Here is a 23,092-nt window from a genome sequence, read left to right as displayed (position 1 = left end):
TTGGTTATTTTTTTTCAAGTTGATGACGTCATATTCGGTTGCCATTGACCTGCATGCACGACTTCAAATCTACATATTAATATAAGTTACATTTGCTTTGTTTTGTTTTTTTTTCTGTTTCTTTTTATTATTATCATTATTATTTGTTTTCATCGAAATATTTCAATAAAAATAAAACTACTAATAAAATTCATTAAAAAAAAAAAAAAAAAAAACATCGACTCTGATTAAAAATAGTTTATTTCAATTTCTTTATTTTTAATTTTTAATTTTTAATTTTCTGCGAACTTGCTGTTCCGGTCGCCATTTTGAATGTTGACATTTTATCAGTTAACTTTTTGTCAACAAAGTCATTTCTTTCTTTATAGCTGATATCTCAATCGAAAGCAGATTGTCAAAGACAAAGTAAGTATTTCGTAAATTTGATTGTTTTCATTTTAGGGTAGGGGATCTATTTTACTCAATCCATTTCCTAAATCCGATCGAGTACATACATTGCCGAAGGCAATGTTGCAACTACTGAACAATTATTTTAATATATAAGTAAATGAATACCGAGTACATCGAGAAATGTAACAAAATGAACCTAATGAAATAACTAGAAAAAATTTATTTCAATTAAATTGTTTTAAAAGTTTTTATTTTTACTATAATTTTGTTTATCGGGTGAAAATATTATAGTGTTTACTTTTTTGTTGTTGTTAGAAATGGTGGTGTCAATGTACTAACGTCAGATTCGGCCGCCATTTAATTGTATGATTCTTAATAATTACCAATTAATATACATTGGCACTTGTGCATTTTACATACCCAATTATTTTACTTTCAGAAGAGTTCCGTCCATGCAAGGAAAGAGTTAACAAAGCCTCCTCATGTTAAGAATGGCCGTTCTAACTGTGCTTTGGCATGTTAAACTGCACAAGTGATTATATTTCTCTCACTTTTTAAAAAACATGTAATTTTTGTATTTATTTTGACAATAACTGTTGTATATTGTCTCTTTATTGTTTCTTTTACGTTGATAACAATTCAGAGATGGTGTTTTACATCTGTGAGATCTGCTGGGTCCTTCCCTTCAGCCTCACCTTCTTTCTCACTTCGAACCGGAACTTTCTTTAGGAAGGGACTTTTCTCTCCTCTCACCGTTTTCTCTGCTTGAACAAAAGCACAGTCGTTTATCTATCCGAGTTCTGTCTTTTATTCCTCTCAAATCTCGGGAAGCCTTGCGGTTAGTCTCACTCTCTTTCCCATAAAACCAAACACGTCTACCTCTTCCTCTTCTTCCTCTCCCAGCCCCTGTGTGTTTACAGCAAACAGAGCAGACTTTTTGTCTTTAAGAGGTGAGGCATTAGAAGAATTACTGCTATAATCTGTTTCTGTTTTAGTTCTGTTTTTTATTTTTTTTTTCAATGTAGCGATAAATACAATAATGATATTTATGAAAATCATCAGCTTTCCAATATCAATCCAAAGAAGAATGTGTTTTAAATCTATTTTTATTTAAATATTGCGATAAACAAATAAATGATATAAACATAAGTTCAGCTTTGAAATTGTGCACTTTTATTTTTAATTTTCTGCTCATTTCAAATGAGATTTTCAAACAAAAGGGTTACTTTTTATTTTGAGGGATGGATGAGCGTTTTATTTTAGTGCAGAGGAACATCCAAACCATTTTGCTTTAGTTTTAATATGAATATCTAAAATTAGCCATTGTACCAATTTTATAACATAAATAAGGACAGCATCGCATGTTTTATATGTGGTAGAATTTTTGTCTGGTACTCCTTCACAGAAATGGATCTTCTTCAGAATTGTAACTTTCCTCAAACTTCCACTTTTGCCTTGTGAAAATCATCCAACTCTCCTTTGTCATTGTATGCAAAGCTTTCTGATCCGCTCTCTGAAAATTTTATGCTGTCAGAATGTTCTAACCAGAGGACTCTGCAGTGGGGGCATAGGCCATTCATACACTAAGCAGTGACATGATGAAGCCATTTACCAGCAAGGGAGACATAGTTGCATGACTGAAGAAGTTAAGGTTGTTATCGAAGCTTCAAAAGATAGATGATGTAGCAAGCCTACAGCCATTATATCTGGAGGAGGATATATTGGCCCTCTACACGGAGATGAGCGAAAGTGACCAACTGAACATCAAGCAGATAGACTCACTTAAAGGAGGCATTTATGGATGGTGTGTTCACAGCCTATAGGAAGTTAACCATGGTGAAATGGGCTGATGAGCAGGTTGACGTTTACACGAACAATATCAGATGGTTGGTTGGACTGGCTGATTTTGAGGGAGACGGCCTATAAAAACTTGTCAAACTGCTTTTTGTCACATCATTCTCTGATGCTATTTCCATTGTACTGCAGTGGCAACAAAAATTGAGATCCTAACTATGGGAGATCTAATACTTAAAGATAGAGTGCTGATGTCAACTAAGGACCAAAGCCATTATGTGATTGCAGGCATGAGTCCATCAAATGGTAAATCTGCTGTTTCTATTAGGAGTAGCCCTGGTACAGGAGTAAACTGCTATAGATGTAGTTACAAGAGTCACATAGCAAGAGATTATCAAAGACATGGGACCCATTGCTACTGATGCGGCACGGTTGGACACTTGGCCCAGGTCTGTTTGGAAAATGAACAAGGGTATGAGACATCAGCATCAGCTTACTCCTCCATGAAGATATAAATGCAGCTCTCCCGAAGATTCTCAACTATGTTGATGGAATGCGGTGCTCAGCATTAATTGGAACATGATGCTTACATACAATAATAGATGTGAATCAATGTCAATCCTGGAAGACAGTAAGAGTGCATGTCCTGACTATTGGAGGTTCATCCTGCAGAAGAGTAGTAGTCACTATTTTAACAAACAACAGTGACTATGCTTGGATTGATGCTCTGGTTTTGCGTGGTAAACCACTGGGATTTGATCCGGTGTTAAGGATTAATACGATAAAAGCATTGAGAGACATCGCTGTTAGACCTACAAGTGCAATCTGGATTGGCATTGGTAAAGTCTCCATGTATGCAGCTGTCTCCATTGGAAGCAGACTTTATTACTACGTTTGACGATTGGAAGCAAGCATGGATCGCAGCATGGAAAGGGATTAATAACCACCCACCTGAAGGACTGCATAATGGAGTGTAAGATTAACAAGTGACTGCGGAACTTTGACCAGATTATGATAAAAAATACTTTTGGCATGGATGGACAAGGGTTGGCTTGTGCCATACCCAAAAGAAAGATACAAGCCTCACAAGCGATTAATTCCATTGATGGCAGTGATGCAGTGGAATAAGGTGAAGGTGCAGCCAGTGATGGACTATCACGAACTTAACCATGCAGTATGGCAAATGCAGGTAAAGGTGTCACTGCTTGACCTCCGGAGAGCATATGTCCAAGTACGAGTCCACAAGAAATTGTGGCCATACCAGATGGTAGAGGTCGATTGACATAGATACTGTCGGACATGTTTGGGGTTTGGCTTGAACATGGATCTCCTCATTATGAAGACTATCATTAGTAGGGTGCTATTGTAGGAGGAAGCTGTGAACCACACAACGTCAGCTTACATCAATGATATCTTTGTTGACAAAGATGTTGTGCCAGCATCAAGTCAGGAAACATTTACTCAATTTGGACTAGAATGCAAGGACCCGGAATGGCTTGGGGATGGCAAACGTGCTGCGACTGACAGTCTTAAGAGAGCATAGTGTCCTGTGCTGAAAACAAGGAAATATAATTCCAGAAATTCCCAATATCATAACATGATGAACTGCATTTTCTTTATGTGGAAAGCTCATAGGGCACTTTCTAGAATATGCATGGCTGCATGCAGAGTAATAAAGAGAAGAGCCAGTTTAATCACAAACATGTGGAATTATAAGGTGACAGACTCCCCTACTCCAGTATATTATGTGCGAGACTGTGAACTCAGTAAAGTGGAATTATTTCGCTTGTGGAGACTAGTGTGTGGATGACTGAGAACTGAACGTATGGGTTGATGTTAGCGCAATAGCAAATGGAGTGGCATTGAAAACGTGGAACTTTGGTGGAGGACGCTTGTTGGCTGCAACCTGAGCACAATGTGCAGCATATTAATCTGGCTAAATTGTATGCCGTGTTGAGAAGAATAAACATCACTTCAGTAGAAGACCAAGGTGTTGCACATTAAGACAAACTCTGTGTTTGTACACAACTGGGTGTCAAACAAGTGTGAATTCACACCAAAGCTGCCGGTGAGATGCTCATTAGAAGATGACTGAACTTCCTCAAAGAATTGGTAAAGAGATATGGGCTCTCAGTAGATGTGACATTGGTTGCATCAATTCACAACATGGTCAATCATTTGACATGCATACTACAATGATGGTTAAATGCCATGCAGAAGGATGCAGGACCCAAACTACTGATAGGGACAGTGAATGTTGCTGAACTAGAAGCAACCCAGATCAAGGCCATTTAAAGAAACAGTGGACATGAAGGAGTGTGAGCTTACTTATTTTGCCTGAAGAGTTTGCTGTGCTAGATGTATGTGTGTGAAATGTCAATCTATAGATCCAGCGCCAGTTCACTGGGAGAAACAAAAATTGGAGGTAAGAAGCGATTGGCAATGTGGTTTCCAGTGTGGTAGCAATTCACATTGCAGGACTTGACATCTATAATTCTGTAAGAGTATCTTGTGTAGGAGACGGGGGTTCTCGTCGTGGGCGACGAAGCGTTTCACTGAAGAACCACAGCAACACACAGCAAACCAACAAACAATGACAGCCACGGCGCGAAGGTAACTAACAAAGCTCAGCTGACTGCACGAATAGAAACGGAACCCAACGGTCACTGTACTAATCGCCACGAACGTCAGAACCCGACTGCCTCGCACCTCCAATGGACCGATTTTTATTCCTCAAGATGGCCTAGCTAATTTGCATCCCCGCGAGATCTCGCGCGATCCTGCGAGATTCCGTCTCTAATAAAAGCAGGCAGGCGCCATCTTGAAACTCTTTTTTCCGCTGCCCCGACCACAGGATCAGCCACCACCCCACACGCCAGGCACACACGGACCCTCTTGCGCCGAGGGTTACGGTTAGTCTCACACTCCCCCCTGGTCTCCAGATCACATACGTGACACGGCGGACGTGGCCGTTTGATTCGAGCACTCCTGCGGAGGGGTATTGCCGGGACTTCCTCATCGGAGCTCTCAGAAGTGGCATCGGAAGCATCAGCATCAGCATTAGAGCTCGCAGTTGAGTCATCAGGTCCATGGGGCACAGGTTGGATCCATCGCTCATCGTCGGATGACTCGCTCCTTCCACTGCTCGCAGTTGAGTCACCAGGTTCGTGGGGCACGGGTTGGATCCATCGCTCATCGTCGGATGACTCGCTACTTCCACTGCTTGCCGATTGGTCAGCGCTTAGAGCGGGCCGGACATCCCTTACGTGGCGCGGAGTATCATCGACTAGTATGGCCTGTTCACTGATGACGCCGGTGACCCGCCCCCTCCAAAAGATGCTGGTGCACCGACCGCCGGGTGGCTTCACCCAGACGGTGTCTCCCACTTGGTACATCCCCTGGGGTTCTCGTTGGTCGGGTAGACACACTTCAATGTCCTTGACGCGCACGTGGTAGTGATGAATCGCATCAGCGGGCGCACTGCCGCCAGTCACGGTGTCCTTAGGCGTTGTGTTGTATCTGTAAACCGCCTCCGCGATCGTACACTTCTTCCTGGCCGCGATCTTCTTCACGGTTCGGTGGCATCGCTCCGCTATGCCGTTGCCGCTCGGCACATACGCGCATCGGTGTCGAAGGCGGATCCCCCAGTTGTCCATAAAATGCCTAAATTCCCTGCTGCAGAACGCTGTGTCGTTATCCGTGAGGATCTCCTCAGGCGGCCCCCTTTCATAGAATATGGATTCCAATTCGTGGATGACACTGGTGGAATCCTGCCTCGCTAATTGGCGCCAAATCGCGAACCTCGTTGGCCCGCAGTCTATCAGCGTGAGGAAGTGTTGGCTGCCGTAGTGGGTTATATCCATACCCAACCGACTCCAAGTCGCGTCCACTCCAAGCTGTCCTTTCCGCCATCTGGCTGGGGTGGGGTCGATGGACTGGCACGTTTGGCACTCCCTGACCACTGCTCTTACTGCGCTTTTTGGTATTGATGGTCTAGCCAACTTCACAAAGTAGTAGGTCCGTTGTACTCCGGGGTGCCCACTGTCGTGATGTATCTTCCTTATTTCGTCCTCCTCGACGGAGGCAGCACACAGAGGCAATGGCTTAGCTTCTTTCTTCATAGCCTCATACCATCTCCGTGGTACCCGAGTGAGCTTGTCGGCGAGGTTGTAGTCCGAGGTGACGAGCACTACTTCTACGGACAGGTTGTACTCCGTCACCAGTTTTTTCAGTCTCGAGCCTCCGTCTTATCAGCATTTTGCTGGCTGCCTTGGTGCGTGCCCTGGCCTTGCTCGTGAGTGTGTCCGACACCCAGTGGTGCACGCAAAGTGAGTCAGTGTGCACACGCAGTTTCTTCACTTCCCATTGAAGTGCCAGGTTAATGCCCTTTATTACAGCGTCGAGTTCTGCCAGGTTGATATGGGCAGCATCATTCGCCGGTCGCAGCCAGCAGGCATCCTCAACTACGGCCCCATCTTTCTCCAAAACTACACCGATCGGTAGAGAACTTGCGTCCACCCACACGCTCAGTTCGTCTCCCTGCACGCACCAGTCCCCTGTGGCGGGGTCATTCTTTTTCACACTAGCGACGGTCTCCTTTAACATTCGAACCAATAGTTCGTCGGTTATCTCATCGTCCCAGCCTTTGGTGACCGCATTTGCCCTCCTTTTTATGACGCCTGTCGCTGCACGAACCCATCCACATACTGGAAGGTGCCCCACAAGTTTCCCGCACAGGGAGAACACGGCACGTCTTGTGTAAACGTCGGGTACGTTGGGAACTGCGGTTCCACGCCTCCACTTCAGGATCCCTCGCTCCTCTTGAACGCTCAAGCCCAATACGCGGGCACCATCCTCAAGCCGCTCAGAGTCCTTGCAGTTTAGACCAAACTCGGTAAGTTTGGATCTTACGCGCGAAGAGGACACGATATCTTCGTTCACGTATATATCGTCAATATACGCCGATGTTCCCTTTCTGATCCATTCTTCTTGTGACAACACGGCATTGACGATAGCCTTCATTATCTGAAGTGCTACGTTTAGCCCAAATCCGAGTCGCGTAAGACAGTATCTCTTCCCGGAAAACATCACTGTCTGGAAAGGCCACATCGCCTCGCCGATCCAGACCTGCAAGTATGCTTTTCTCAAGTCCAGTAGGGACACATTGGACCCCTGCCGGCGCCACTCTCGCAGCTTGCTGGCACAGACATCGGCGTCCGCTGTGAACGCATCAACGTGCGCATTCAACTCACGGTAGTCCATTACCGGCCTCACCTTTGACTTGTTAGGTTGGGCAACTGCCATCAGCGGTATCAGGCCCTTGGGGGGTCCAAGTTTGTCATAGGGGTATGGAATCAGCCAACCGTTCTTAATCCATTCACGGAGCTCGCTTTCGTATGCAGGCCTTATCTGGTCGGGCATACGGTACTCTGCCACTTTGTTTTGTAGTTTGGCCGGTTCCTTGTCTTCTGACCACCTCCAAGTGGCGGTCCACGCCTTCTGTTGGTCGTCAAATTCCGCACTGAAGTCCGGCTGGTCGACTCTTAGTGCTGCGCACACCGGGGGCCTATCCTGAAACTCTACAACGCCAGCGCGCGTTATGCGCACGCCGCCCAGGGCTTTGATGGCATCGTAGCCTAGCAACAGGTCGAAACTCAGCGGCTTTTCACGTGTCACCAGCGCTTCGACGTTGGCCGAGTTCCCAGTTCTTGTGCGAATGTGTACCACACTCACGCCGCAACACATTCGTATTTTTCCAGTAATGGTAGTTATCCTGACGTTCTTCTTTTTCCACGCCCGACAGAAGTCCGCACACACTATGGTGCGGGAGCAACCGGAATCAAGGAGGGCTGAACATAACGTGTCATTAACTCGGACCTGAATGACAGGGAGCGCCTTGTTTATTTTCTGTTCGGGGAAGAGGTCGGCACTGGCACCTTGTCCCCGCCCCCGTTTCCCGCACAGTCTCGGGCCATGTGCCCAGTCTTGTTACAGCAGTAGCAGCGAACAGCCGTCGACCGCCTTCTACAATTTCTTGCCATGTGGCCCCGCCCGTTGCATCTGTAGCAGATGACATCACCTTGCGGGCTGGGTCCCTGAGACGGTCCTTTGCCACTTGGTGGGGCCTGTGCGACGGCGACTACCGGTTCCTGCACCGTCGAGTCATCCTTCATTATTGTCCTGGCTCTGTCCACTAGGTCACTCAGCGGTAGTGAGGACATGGTAGAGGTTGCTCGCAGGAGCTGCTTTGCTCCAGCGGGGAGTCCTGACAGAAATTTGTAGGCTAGGGCCCTCTCGGGAAGACCGCCGAACAACACCGTCAGCTTCTTAAGTTCGGCGAGATACACGTCCACAGTTTCGCCCAAGCGTATAGACCTCGTCTCAAACTGCTCCCATGCAGTGGCGGGGTCAGTGGCGAACGCCCTGTACAACGCCGCCTTGATACTCGAGTAGTCACACTTCTCCTCAGCGCTGAGTTGCTGATATACAGCGAAGGCCCCGCCGGTCAGCCGCAGAGGAATCACGCGCTCGACATTTTTCACGCCGGACAACTGACAATGTAACTCAACCTTCTCAACCCAGCTGAGTACCGGGTCGGATCCGTCGAATTCCGGTATCAACTTTAGATCGAACCTATCCGCCATTGAAGAAAAGAAAACCAAGTTCAGAGTGGGGGGGCCGAAATAGCTTGTAAGAGTATCTTGTGTAGGAGACGGGGGTTCTCGTCGTGGGCGACGAAGCGTTTCACTGAAGAACCACAGCAACACACAGCAAACCAACAAACAATGACAGCCACGGCGCGAAGGTAACTAACAAAGCTCAGCTGACTGCACGAATAGAAACGGAACCCAACGGTCACTGTACTAATCGCCACGAACGTCAGAACCCGACTGCCTCGCACCTCCAATGGACCGATTTTTATTCCTCAAGATGGCCTAGCTAATTTGCATCCCCGCGAGATCTCGTCTCTAATAAAAGCAGGAAGGCGCCATCTTGAAACTCTTTTTTCCGCTGCCCCGACCACAGGATCAGCCACCACCCCACACGCCAGGCACACACGGACCCTCTTGCGCCGAGGGCTACGGTTAGTCTCACAAATTCGTCAACTGAAAGTAGTCTTTTGTGAAAATGCCCCCCTCCTCACGCACCACTGACGGATAATGATGCAGCTTTATGCGGCAAATAATTCAGGACATTCGCAAATGAATGGGCCACAAATTTTGCTGTGCATATGCCTCGGCTGGATATGGCATAGCAGAGCAATGCCATCACACTGTGAAACAGATCACAGCTAGAATGCACTGCTCCATACCAAAGGCAGTCTACTAGTACAACATGACTCCAAAAGATAATGAGTTTTCTTTGACCTCACTGATCAATGCCATATAGTGGTACAAGGTTCACGTGAAAGGAATCATAGTTATGCAACCAGTAGCAGGCCTTGAGCATATTCCCTATTAAATTGGAGACTGTGTGAGTAAAGGCACAAGAGAATCATTGTACTACAAGATTTGGCCATGGTTAGGTAACCAAGATAAGTAGTCCACAGTCCATCTTATTGGATGGAATACCCTGGTACCTGAAGGACCTGCACCTCTGATACAGTGTACTCTTGTGAGAAGATTCCAACAGCATAACATCTCTGGAGAGCAGGTCAGAAAGTCTTATACCTGGTGACAAAATACTAGGAAGACTTATGAGGAAGGAGTAGAAGTGCATGCTCCTGATGAAGCTCACAGCTGTGGAGAAGCCCTACAATTGCAAAGAAGCACCTGAAAAAGACGACAACCACCAGGATGCGGCCTGTGATCATGAGATCAGGGAGGGGTGTGACAATAATCATGGAAATGCGCATTCAAGGGTAGTGTATGTGCATTGTAAAAAGTCACCAACAATCGAACTCCAAACCTGACCGATCGAAAAAAAAAAAAAGTGACATATGCAAATTAAGACATGGTCGAATTTGAGCATATAAAAAGCCGGTATTTTTTCATTGAGAACATTCCTCTCTTTGACTCTGAGTCGTTTGAATGTATGGTTAATGTACATGTCAGTGGAAAGAAGAAATACATATTCTCTATAAACATCAAAACAGGTAAAGAAAAGGATTGTCGTTTTTGCATTGCAAGCTGAAGAAAAAATCTTTTTGCGCAAACATTTAATGGTATTTGGTAGTTTGAAGGCAAACTTTATTTTCAACACTTCACTTTCCCTGGACAAACTTTGTTGTTAAGTGTTGAGACATTATGTTGAACAAAGATAGTGGTGAAGAATCAGTGTTGTTCCAATCTTGAGTGTTAAGTAATTCCTAGTAACAAAGATTGCAGCAAAGATTCAGTGTAGTTCCAATCTTGAGTGTTAAGTAATTCTAAGTAACAAAGGTAGCAGTGAAGAATCAAATGCAGGTTCATGACAGAGAGGACAGTGAATTGATTAAATCCAAAATTCAACAATTTTTATAGTAACTTTGGAAGCTTCTGATTGGTTGTTTATTATAACTTGTGGTTATAAAAACGATCGTAAAAATCATTGGCGGTATACCCCATTAGAAGTCAAAAACATTTTAACACTGCGTCTTAAGCCAAACACAATCTACAACCTGGTTGGGACTGTGCTAAGGATGTATTGATGATGGCATAAAACCAACTCCATTCATTCAGACCTCATAACTGTACATTGCATTAGCTGGCATGGTCAAATAGAACTCACTGTCTTCTGTGGTCACATTGTACAAGTAGGCAGCCTCTGTTATGGTACAGCACATCCTGGTTGTGATTTGTTTCACAGTGCAGTGATATTGCTTAGCTATGCCATTACTGGGCAAGACGTGCACAATTAAATCTCAGATTGATACTCCATTTATCTGCAAATGTCTGGAATTCCTTGCTGTATAAGGGTATCATTATGTGAGTAGTTCCTATGGTGGCCTGCCTTCACAAAAGACCATTTCCAGTTTGCTGCATCTTTCCATGCAAATTACCTCTGTATTGAAAATTGCGGCAAGCCACAATATGTAATATTTAAAAAATTGTAAGAACGATAGTACATAATGTTCATATCCAAATGTTGCCAATCACAGCTTACTTTCAATTTTCCCTTCTTCCAGTGAATTGGCACCAGATCTGTAGATTGACATTCTTTGTTCATTTGTATAGCCAACTTATCTGCTGCTTTCTTCTAGCACAATAAGTGATACATCACACTCATGTTTTGTGAATGGCTGGGATGTGGACTGCATTCAGCTCAGCTACATGCACATCACCAATCAGTGTACCTACAAAATGTAGCCAATCAAAATGCATCTTTCAGTTTCTTGCTTATAATCAACCAATCAATGATTCTAATATGTGCTAAAATCAAGATGGCAGATAGCAAGAAGAACATATGTAAACAAACTATTTTCGATTTCATATTGGTAAAATAACATCTCATATTTCCTTGTTCATTTTATTTTTTGCATCTTTCTAGATCAGGATTTTATCTATTATATAAATAAATAGGAAATTACCAAGTGTTCAGAGAAAGTGAAATATGCTAGAATATTTGTTTTCGTCGTCTGCTCAAGGAATTGCAATTGTAATAGCACCAAATAAATAAAAATTATCACTCCATAATTTTTGTAATTTTGATGCCTTTAAGTAGTCTATTTTTGGTAAATTTGTAGATGAACGTGCTGTTATTCTTCTCCCTACCTCTATAATTTTCAAAGCAATTATTTTAGATGAGTACTTGTGAATACATTGAAAAATTTATCACAAAGAAGAAATATTTTTAGTATTTTCATGTACAAATGTAATATGAAATGCTGTCTCATTTCCAGACTATTCTAACTTTTTAAGGAAATAAATTAATCTTTTTTATGCTAACCCTAAGTCTGAGTGACAAGATCATAAAATGATATGTAATAGCTTAAACAAGTAGAACCTCCTCAAAAACAACACACATAATTTATCTGACATAATAAAAAGGAAAAAAATGATTATCTGCTTTAAGATGCAAGAATGGTCCGAAAATGAGGGATCATTGTACGTTAAATGTGAAACTGATATTTTATTTGAAATTGTCCTTTTGTAGTTTTTTCTTTCTGTCAAGTTTTTCAGGATATTCACACATAATCTCCTAAAAATAAAATCTCGAACCTTTGAGGGAGGGGAGCAAACAGTGTTAATCTGCAATAATACTTTACAGAAATTTTATCTATTAGGTTCTAATATTCAAAGTTGTTTATTTTTTATATACGACAACAGTTTGAAAAGCATTTGTTATCAACATGTTGTTGATTCTCCCACTTCTGATCTGGCGCATGTGATGCAATGGGGTAAAATCATTTGTTAATTTTTGAATTATAAAACCAAGCTTGTCTGCTTTCACGGCCAATGCTCAGACCCTATTTTCAGTTCTAGTTAAAATTCTAAGACTGAATTTCATGCAAGATCTAAAATGAAAGACCTGTATCCAATCTATTTCTAAGGTCACTGAAAAATGGATGGATACTTCTATTGCTCCAAAAGTGATGCAATATGCTAGTTCTACAAGACTCAGATATATCCTAAGTAAGAGTGCTGTTTCCACATCTGGAGAGGTGTTGCTTAGAGCATTTTTTTATTCTTTGATAGATTCCAGAATCAACTTCATAATCTATTCTCTTTTCTACAGCTCCTTTATCACATAAGAAACCTTGCTAGTCTTTCTTTACTCTCTAATTATTTTCATGAAAGGTGCTAGACAGATCTTCAATCTTTGGTTCTTTCCTGTGAGGTGTTCCTAAGAACATATTCACTAAGAACAAAGAATTTTCCTTTTTTACATTAGAATTTTCACAAGCAAAGTTTCTTTTCAAGAATATTCCATCTGTGAAATATGTTAGCAGATAAAAAGCTAAAGACTGGAATTTTATATAGTGATTGCTGTTACGAAATGGAATCAGATTCATACATTAAAAGCAACAAGTGTCTAGAATGAAGAGAAAGTTATTTTCACCTTTTCTTTGACTTTGATCTTAAAACTATTCAATTCTAATTTGGATCATGATCAATATTTTAACCAAATTTAGTCAAGATTGGGCAAGTGATATGAACTCCAGACTGTACCAAAACAAACAAACAGACACAGATATAAATATGACCGAAAACATAACCTCCTCCGTGGAGGGAAAGAACAATCATAATTTTATTTGATGAATCATATTGGTAGAATATAAATGCCTCTACATGAGAAATATCAATATTTTTTAAGTTATGCTTATAAAATATTAAAGAAACATTGCAGAAAATGTCTGAAAAAAGGCTTTTTTCTACAAATATTTTCAACTCTCAAGTAGGTTATTAAGATTAAGTCCAATATCAATATAATAAATAACGCAGAATTTAATTGGGAATAAAATGTACTGAACTACATGTTTGTATGTTTATTGGTTTGGGTGCTACTAGGGTTTAAGTCATGTTCTATTTGAATGATTGTCAGCCATCTTTAAATATGGCTGCTCTTCCTGCGAATGTGCAACATTTATATTTGTGAAAAATAGTATGATGTTCAGGAGTCTATAAGCATTCATTCGCTACCACTTTTTCTTCAAACCCCAACCAGGGTCACAAAATAAAAAATCTAGAGGGATTTTAACCTTTGGGCCCATACCCTATATGACTATTGATTCATATCTTCAGCATAATAATAACTGAAATAGCTTTAAAGCAGAATAAAGGTTTGTTAGAGTTGCACATTTCTTTTGTGTACCTTTTTTCATAGTAGCAGTCATATATCTGTTACCTTCCATTTTTTTCACAGAAAACTTTTGCCAACAAGATTTTGTTTCTCACGCACAAAAAAGCCATCTTTTTATGCTGACACTGAAAGCTCGATAGCGCACAAATTTGCATTAATTTTATTTTCGCCTTATTTTTGTGTCACACAGGTTCCATGTTTGAATGCCAGTGTGCTCTTACAGTGCGCTTGACAACCTTGGGCGCTTATTGACGTGACTCTCCACACCATCATACAATTTTAAATTGTAATTTTTCTTTATAACATAGAATCATACAAAAAAATAATAAAAATTACTATTTCAGTTTTATAAATAAATGATCTTTAATGTTTTCAATGTACCTAAACGTTAGACGGTTCTTAACATTTGTTGAAAAGAGAATATGCAATAAAAAACTGATTTAAAAATTGAGCTAAAAACTGCTTTTAAAGATTATGACATGCTGAGTATGTTGTAATTAAAATCGATCGAGTATTATGTATTAAAACTAGAATAATTATTTTTATCTGTTTTAAAATTAGTACATCGGATATTTCCATGATTTAGCCATGATCAATAATCATGTGGAATGGAAAAGATGTGTAATGGAAATAAATAAAGTCTTTTAGTGAATTGCAAAATTTATTTACAAAAATAAAACGTATTTATAAAAAATAGTTTGTTGATTAAAGTTTGTGTTCTTGTGGCTGTGTTACAATTGTTGGGGTAGTTTTAGATAGGGTTTATTTATTATCTATATATCCATATATATATATATATATATATATATATATATATATATATATATTGAGTATAATCTAGTGGATCGTCTAGTGTGTGTATTTAACATTTATGTAAAAAATCTAACATGAAACAATTGATGTAGACATATCAGAACACTAGTAAACAAAATAGTTAATTTCAACAGTTGTAGACAAACACTGCACATACCTATGCATCATCATGTCATGATCACATGTCCAAAACTCCAATGCTGACGTCAGCCTAAATCTAGTTACTTCGTTTACATAAACTAAAATTCCCCCAGAACATTGTTTACGTATTTTTTCAGGTAAATATTCCTTTGTAACCTTTTATTATTTCTCGCAGTCACTCACATTTTCACAATTGATTTATTTTTTAAAATTTTGCTAATCAGATTAATCGATCCAGCGACTTGCCGTTGCTCGAATCAATTAATAATAATGGACCCTTGGTACTGCCTGCCACATTTAACACAGATACCATGCTGTGATCACAGCCAAAGGGTGACAAAATTACATCAAATCAAATATGATGTAATCTTGGATATATACACATAAGCGTATATTACATATATATTTATTTAAAAATTATTTTATCTGTCATATGCAATACTAAATCGATTTTAACTTTAATTGTACAACATAGAAAAATACAAGCTTATAGCTTATACATAATTAGTCGTCACGCGAAAGGGCAGGACACAAAATGTTTTAAATACTAATAATAATAGAATAACAATAACAAAGACTTTCGCCACCGAGGACTACTATTGACTGTAACCAGTTATACAGTACTTTTGAAATTTTCATCTCTATTTTTCTCGTTATGGGCTGAATATTTGTTAATGAAACCTACATGAAATATGTTCCTTATTAAATTTTAAAGATTTTCTATTCTGAAAGAAGTTTAAAAAAATTTAATGTAAAAAAGTTATTTTAAAGTTTTTGTTAGAAAAAATTAAGATTTTCTCATTATTCAGACCTGTATTACAAAGAGGGGGGTTGCAAAAAATGAGTTGTGGTGTGAGGAGAAATACAAACTGAAACAGAGAATATTCAAACTTGTAATAATACAAAGAGGGGGTTGCAAAAATGAATTGTGGTGTGAGGAGAAATACAAACTGAAATAGAGAGGAAGAGAGTTTTAAAATATAATCTTAAAAAGATAAGATAAAAGTTAGAAAAGCATTTCATCCAAGGCATGAAAATTATTAAACAAAATGTTTTTACTATAGGCTTTAAAAATAAAGGTACAAGATTCAATTTGAAAATTATTTATCTTCAAAGTGCACTTTTATAAATTTTACAAAGTAAGGTATAAAAATTTTGAATCAAAAAATTACCTTGGATTTATTTTATGTAATGTACATATTGTTGCAATTTAAAAACATTATCTTTCATCTAGCAATTGATAATATAGATAAAAAAAATTTCAATGATTTTTTAAGTTCAACAGAATGTACATTACATAAAATAAACCCAAGGTAATTTTTTGATTCAATTTAAATTAAATTTTTATACCTTACTCTGTAAAATTTATAAAAGTGCACTTTGAGGATAAATAAATTTCAAATTGAATCTTGTACCTTTATTTTTAAAGCCTATAGTAAAAACATTTTGTTTAACAATTTTCATGCCTTGGATGAAATGCTTTTCTAACTTGTTATATAATAAGTAAATTTTTCAATATTGGTCATTTCAATATGGTGTGTTGTTGTGGCTGTGTTACATTAATATAAATTTGATCCAAAATATGTCTCCATTAAATTCACAAGTTAAATATTGAAATAAAAGTAAAATATATTTTAATTTGGAAAATGTTGGTACTGTTATCACCGTTGTTCTTTTCATTTATTTATTTATTTATTACCACTTCGATTTTCTGTGGAGCTGCTTTTCTGGTTGTCATCTTTAATTTTCAGTTTGATTCACTTCGACATATGTTGTATCTTTTATTTCACACATTTATTCGTGTTATAATTATTATTTAATTTATTCGATGTATATAAGTAATATGAGATAGGTTTTGGTATTTCTTCATTATTAGAGTGAAAGACGAAAATCGAAATGTTTAATTTCACGTAAAACCAATCATACCTACTTAATTATAATGTCGCAGTGATGAACATATCCCAAAAAAACGTTAAGGTAGAAAATTAATTATTAATGAACACAGTTTTCGATGATCATTAGTTAAAATTCAAGTTTTCTTAAAAAGAAACCACAGAGTTTCAATTGAAACAGGATTTTTTATTTTTATTTTTTATTTTTATTTTCTAAACTAATCCTAAATGTTTTGTTACATTGTTTTAAATTTACTTTTCGTGTTTTATGTATTTTGTCTGTATTTCTCCTGTCTTTTTGTCTTTATTCCGTCTTATCCGTCCCCCCCCTCCTGCTACAAAGCTGAACGATGAAAACAAACAATCAAAATGCCGGCAACTAACGAACAAAAAAAATGCCGGAAATTATTCTCTAGAGTAGATAAACTTAGGACTTTATAAAAAAAAAAAAAAGCTAAAATTTTTTTTTTTTTTTAACAAAAAAAAAAATGTAAATTAGATATTGTTTACACATAGAAGCGTTACGACTTTTATTCTATAGATAGGCACTCGACCAAGTCATCCGGAAGTAGAAATCTCCTGTCACTCTAGTAAGCCATATGCTAGCTAACAGTTGATAAAAAAACCGCTGGCGGAATCTCTAGTGCAAAAACGTTAAGTATTTTTATTTTTTATTTTTATTTATTTTTTTTTTTCTAAACTAATCCTAAATGTTTTGTTACATTGTTTTAAATTTACTTTTCGTGTTTTATGTATTTTGTCTGTATTTCTCCTGTCTTTTTGTCTTTATTCCGTCTTATCCGTCCCCCCCTCCTGCTACAAAGCTGAACGATGAAAACAAACAATCAAAACGCCGGCAACTAACGAAAAAAAAAATGCCGGAAATATTTCTCTAGAGTAGATAAACTTAGGACTTTATTGAAAATTCTTTCTTCTTGTTTTCGAATCCTACCTTATATAGTTAGCCTTATGTTCAAGTACATTCGAAATATAATACAGTGCAAAGAAAGTCACTCATGAAAACGGACCTCCTAAACTAAAACCTTGAATAATTATTTAAACTCTAATGTAAATTAATATTAAGCAGTCTTTACAAATTGATAATAGTTAATTATTGGATTTTAATTAATTATAAGATGAAACTTTAATGATTCAAACTAGATAGATAACCGACAAACTTCTACCCATTAATATGGGAGGGGAGATTATCACCAAAAGTGTCATGAATTATTAAGTTCGCACCGAACTTACTACTTAGATATAAGTCACTTGTACCCATTCCCCTTTCTCCCCCCCCTTTTTTTTTTTTTTTTTTTTTTTAAATGGAGAGTAGATAATACAGTGGATGTGTTATCGGCAGCTCCAATAACTCTCGCTTCTCCTATTTTGTCATTCAGTCCTCATTCAATGAGTGATGTTTCTGACAAAGGGTGAAGAAAAAGCTGCTTAAAGGTCGGTACTACTTGGTGACCAGTAGTCTGAGATGTCGGATATTTTTCTGTCTTTGTCTGTCCTTGTTGCCATGTCACTAGTAAGGGTGCTGGAGGTAAACGTTTTGTCTGGGCTGACGTTATCCGCCTGATAGTCAGGGACCCGAACCTTGGATTAACCACTAAGGAGGCTGTCCTATCAGCAGGCGCAAAGTACTGGGACTGCTGTATTGCCATTTGGTGAGTGGATCTGGACCATGCAGTAGTCTCTGGTGGGGCCTCTCGATGCCATACTAGTGGGTAATTGTTACGGCTTTACCTTTTCGTGTGCTACAAATAAAAAAAAAATTTTCCTGTCTTTTTCTCTCTTACTTTCCCTCTCTGTACTGCTCTAACCAAGTATGCCGACCTATTCCACAAATCCCAAAACCTCAACATGAAATATCTCCAGAATAAAAACTCGATTAAACCTAGAACCCCATCTTCCAGCGTAGACCCCTACTACCAGGTCTCCTTCTCCAATATCAGGGGTCTACGTTCCAACCTTCCAGAGGTTGAAACCCAATTACAGGAGACGAAACCGGACATATTATTTCTATGTGAAACTGGAATAGGGCCGACCACTTCCCTAGATGAGTTCATAATTAATGGATACTCCAATTTAACAGCTAAATCTGACTCCCAAGATCGCCATGGGCATGGAATATGTGCCTACATTAAGGATGGCTTCCCATGTGGCAGGGATATCTCTAGAGAAGATCCTAATTTACCCTATATGTGCTTCAGGGTTGCACTTGCTAACACCACTGTATTTATATTTGCCCTCTATAGACCCCACAACAGCGGAGTTACTATCTTTAAGAGCATATCTGAGAAGATAGACCACATACTGTCTTCACATCCCTCGGCTAACATCCACATCTGTGGTGACTTCAACGTCCATAACGTGGAATGGCTAACCCATTCAAATAAGACAGATGATGAGGGGAGGTTTTGTCATGATTTTGCCATTGCTTATGACCTCACTCAGATTGTTCGCGAACCCACCAGTGTGCCCGATACACCCAATCAATATGCAAGCCTCTTAGACCTTTTTCTTTCAACTTCCCCTGAGCTATGTTCATTTTCCGTTCATTCTCCTCTAGGATCCTCCGACCACTCCGTCGTATCAGTTAAGATAAAAACAAAATGTAAGAAGCCATCAGACGTACCCCTCCACCGTACTGTATACCGATACTCTATGGCTGACTGGGATAGCTTCCGTACATTCATATCTGATTTACCTCTGCACTCCATGTTTAAAAAGGAAGTGTCCTCTATAGTATCAGATCTGACCGAATGGACCAATTCATACCATCTAAAAAATTCCAACAAAAACCTAACAGCCAGCCATGGTTCTCCCCAGAATGTGCTGCTGCTATCGCGCACAGAAATCACTTTTTCCATAACTACCAACGTAATAGATGCACTGAGACTAAAGCTGCTTTCAGGACTGCCAGCAACCACTGTAAAAGAGTAATAAAAAATGCAAGAGAGCTATATGCCCAGTCTGTTAAATCCAAGGTAGCTGATCAGCGGCTTGGTTCCCACCAGTTTTGGCAAATAACAAATAGGATCTTGAACAGAAGTGTGCGTTCTATCCCAACCATTATCAATGGACCAGAGGTTATCTCGTCAGCATCAGACAAGGCCAAACTATTTGCAAAGAACTTTGCAGCTAATTCTACCCTATGCGACGAAGGCCATCAACTCCCCATATTTCCTCCTATAACACAGAACAAGCTAGGTAACATACAAATATCCGTGCATGAGGTCGCCAAGCTAATAAAAAACCTAGATTCCAGTAAAGCAACTGGCCCTGATGGCATCCCAATTATAGTGTTAAAAAAGCTTCAACCAGAACTTGCTCCCATACTTACGAAACTATTTAAGCGCTGCCTTAAGGAGAAGTGCTTTCCGACCCCCTGGAAGACCTCGTCAGTTTGCCCTGTATTTAAGAATTCAGGTGATAAGTCATCTCCCTCTCAATACAGACCAATAAGTCTTCTCTGTGTTATGAGTAAGTTACTGGAATCAATATTAAATAGAGAAATAGTAAACCACCTCAGCAGGAATAACCTTCTTAGTGACACACAATATGGTTTCCGCTCTGCAAGATCTACCGCAGATGTGCTGACGGTTATATCCCACAGGATTAGTGAATCTCTTGACAAAGGCTTCCTTTCTAGGGCAATTGCTCTCGACATATCAAAGGCCTTTGACAAAGTATGGCATAAGGGTCTACTTCACAAGATTTCCAGCTACGGTATAACTGGAAATGTTTTCTCAATCATTAAATCATTTCTCTCTGATAGGCTCATAAGAGTAGTGGTAGATGGACAAAAATCGGAGGCCTGCAATATAAATGCTGGAGTCCCTCAGGGGTCAATCCTGGGCCCAACTCTCTTCCTGATCTACATCAATGACCTCCCTAAACACATACTTAAATCATTCGTTGACATCTATGCTGATGACACGACCATCAAAGGCTGTAAATGACGAAGTTCTCTCGGATTCTCTCTCCTCTGATCTCGAGCGCGTGGTTCAGTGGGGGAAGATGTGGCTAGTTACCTTTAATGCATCCAAAACCAAACTCCTATCCTTACATCATCAACGCTTTGATCCCCAGCTGGCATCAATTGTGATGGATGGCTCTCGTCTGGGTGAGGCCCCGTGTTTTGACAAGCTTCTGGGTTTGACCTTTACTCCTGATCTGAAATGGAACACGTACATCAAGTCTGTTGCCAAGGTCGCAGGAAAGATGGTGGGATCCTTCTACCGCTCCAGAAGATATCTCACTACTGATGCAATTCTCTATCTATATAAAAGCCAAGTACGGCCAAGGATGGAATACTGTTGCCATATCTGGGCAGGAGCTGCCAAAAACAGCCTATCATGCCTTGACAGAGTACAAAATAGACTTCGTGGTTTAGTGGGGGATGCCCTTTTCTCTACCCTGCAACCCCTCTCCCACAGAAGAGACGTTGCGAGCCTATCCTTGTTTTATCGTTATTTTCATGGCAGGTGCTCGTCTGAACTCCAATCCCTGGTCCCCCCTCGCCAATCTTTCACGAAAAACACCCGTTTAGCTGAATCCACTGTGAAAAATTTCCCCCACTCTATATCTGTGCCTAAATCAAAACGCGGATTTCATGAGCAAAGCTTCTTTCTTAGAACTGCACGCCTGTGGAACTCTGTTCCGTCTGCCTGCTTCCCTCCGGACTACAACTTGGATGTCTTCAAGTCTAATGTTAACAAATTCCTAATGAACCGCCCCCCTAATTAAACACTTCATAAAATCTCCTCACTAACGTGATGTACTTACAATAACCCTTATCCCTGAGTGGCTTCCGGGCTTGATAAGTGGTGATCACTGTGTAAAAAAAAAAAAAAAAAAATAGATAAATATTTTCTGAAATTTTAGGTTAATTTAGCAAAACTCAATTTTCGCCAATGATTTTGAAAACTGTTTCCATTAATAATGCATTTGTACCTCATCATTTTTCGTAATTTTTTAATATGTTCATTTACTTAATCTTCACGTTTACTGGGTTTTCCGTTATACAAAAAATTAAAAAATATATTTAAATAAGGGTTGATATATCTTATAATTGTTTATTGAGATTTTATTAAGTTGCAAGTAAAAGTATTTGGTGTAGTGCAGTAATGAAGACATCCAAAAATAATTATTTTATGCTGGAAACATTTTACTGACATTTTTGCTTTTGTCCATATTTACTGTGAATTCTGTAACTACATTTATAATAAGTAGAACTGTGACAACAGAATATTCTTTTTATTGTTTTGACTCTTGAGTACATATTTGTTAATATCTTATATGTTTTTATATAGAGTGATGTGGTTCTCGGTTGATTAACTGTGTGTAACTGTGTCGGATATATACTCGAGAGTAAAAAGAATGTAAAGAATATGCTGTTGTCACAGCCCTAATAATTAGCAACAAAAGATTTTAGTAAGATAGTTGACAAAAACTTACAAAATATTTCAACCTTTATTGTTAGTATTTGTGCATTCTATGAAACTTACAAAATATAAACCTTTACTTGTTGAAATCCGTTTCTGTTGCTTATAAATTTAGTTGCAGAATTCACAGTAAATATCGATAAAACTAAAAATTCTTCGCCCTAGAAAAGTCAACAGGATTCCAATTATGTTTGATGAAACCGGGTTTCTTTTTTTGTTCCAGACCATCTACTAGTTCGCAAGTTGTGTACAAATCCCAAGAGCAATAGGAGGCTTCTACCATGCCTGAACGTTACACAATGTTCAACCAGCGAGATCAGAGATGCGCCGCTGTACAACTCTTGCTCTCTACCGATCCAAGTTATGACAACAGGACCATTGCCAGCACCCTCAAAATGCAAATCCGGACGGTTCAACGCTTGAGGGCACAGCTCAATGCATCAAACGACCCTTTGGAGGTGGTGGAGCGGAAGCCCAAGGCTGACGACACCGCCAGGAAGACCCGGACCAAGGAGTTCATCAAAAAGGTCCAGGCAATCATTGATGAAACTCCCCATCGGCCTATTCGGCAGATTGCCAGAGATTTAGGCGTCTCACACACAACTGTGAACGCATGTGTGAAAGAGGACTTGAAGTGTAGGTCTTACCTGCTCCAGCCAAGCCCAACAAGCCAGACAAGCCCAACAAGCCAGACAAGCCCAACAAGCCAGACAAGCCAGACAAGCCCAATAAGCCAGAACTTGGATTGAATTGCTTTTTTCAATAAAAGTTTTTAAATAAAGCTGTTGTGTTGTTTTGTTTAGGGCGACACTTTTATCATTCCATCCTGTATAAGTAAATGTAGAATTCTCCAGCCTCGTTCATGTCAATATATAACGTTTACTTGTC

General features: G+C 39.5%; 1 protein-coding gene across 2 annotated transcripts; it reads left to right on the top strand.

Annotated features, from left to right (window-relative positions):
- Positions 1 to 265: 265 nt before the first annotated feature.
- On the top strand, positions 266 to 22,985 carry LOC145246176 (uncharacterized). Of its 2 annotated transcripts, XM_080108050.1 has the most exons (3): positions 266 to 405; positions 830 to 922; positions 22,428 to 22,985. In XM_080108050.1, the coding sequence occupies exon 3, from the start codon at positions 22,486 to 22,488 to the stop codon at positions 22,951 to 22,953; it is 468 nt and encodes a 155-aa protein (XP_079964176.1). In that variant the 5' UTR covers positions 266 to 405; positions 830 to 922; positions 22,428 to 22,485; the 3' UTR covers positions 22,954 to 22,985. The 2 variants fall into 2 exon arrangements, with proteins under 2 accessions (XP_079964176.1, XP_079964175.1); XM_080108049.1 differs by lacking the exon at positions 830 to 922 and having other exon boundaries at positions 297 to 405.
- Positions 22,986 to 23,092: the final 107 nt, after the last annotated feature.

This window comes from Euprymna scolopes, chromosome 23 (genome assembly GCF_053919585.1).
Source record: "Euprymna scolopes isolate OS-2025 chromosome 23, ASM5391958v1, whole genome shotgun sequence".
NCBI classification, from domain to species: Eukaryota; Metazoa; Mollusca; class Cephalopoda; order Sepiida; family Sepiolidae; genus Euprymna; species Euprymna scolopes.
The sequence above is the reverse complement of the archived record's forward strand: the minus strand, read 5'-3'. Positions and strand labels throughout refer to the sequence as shown.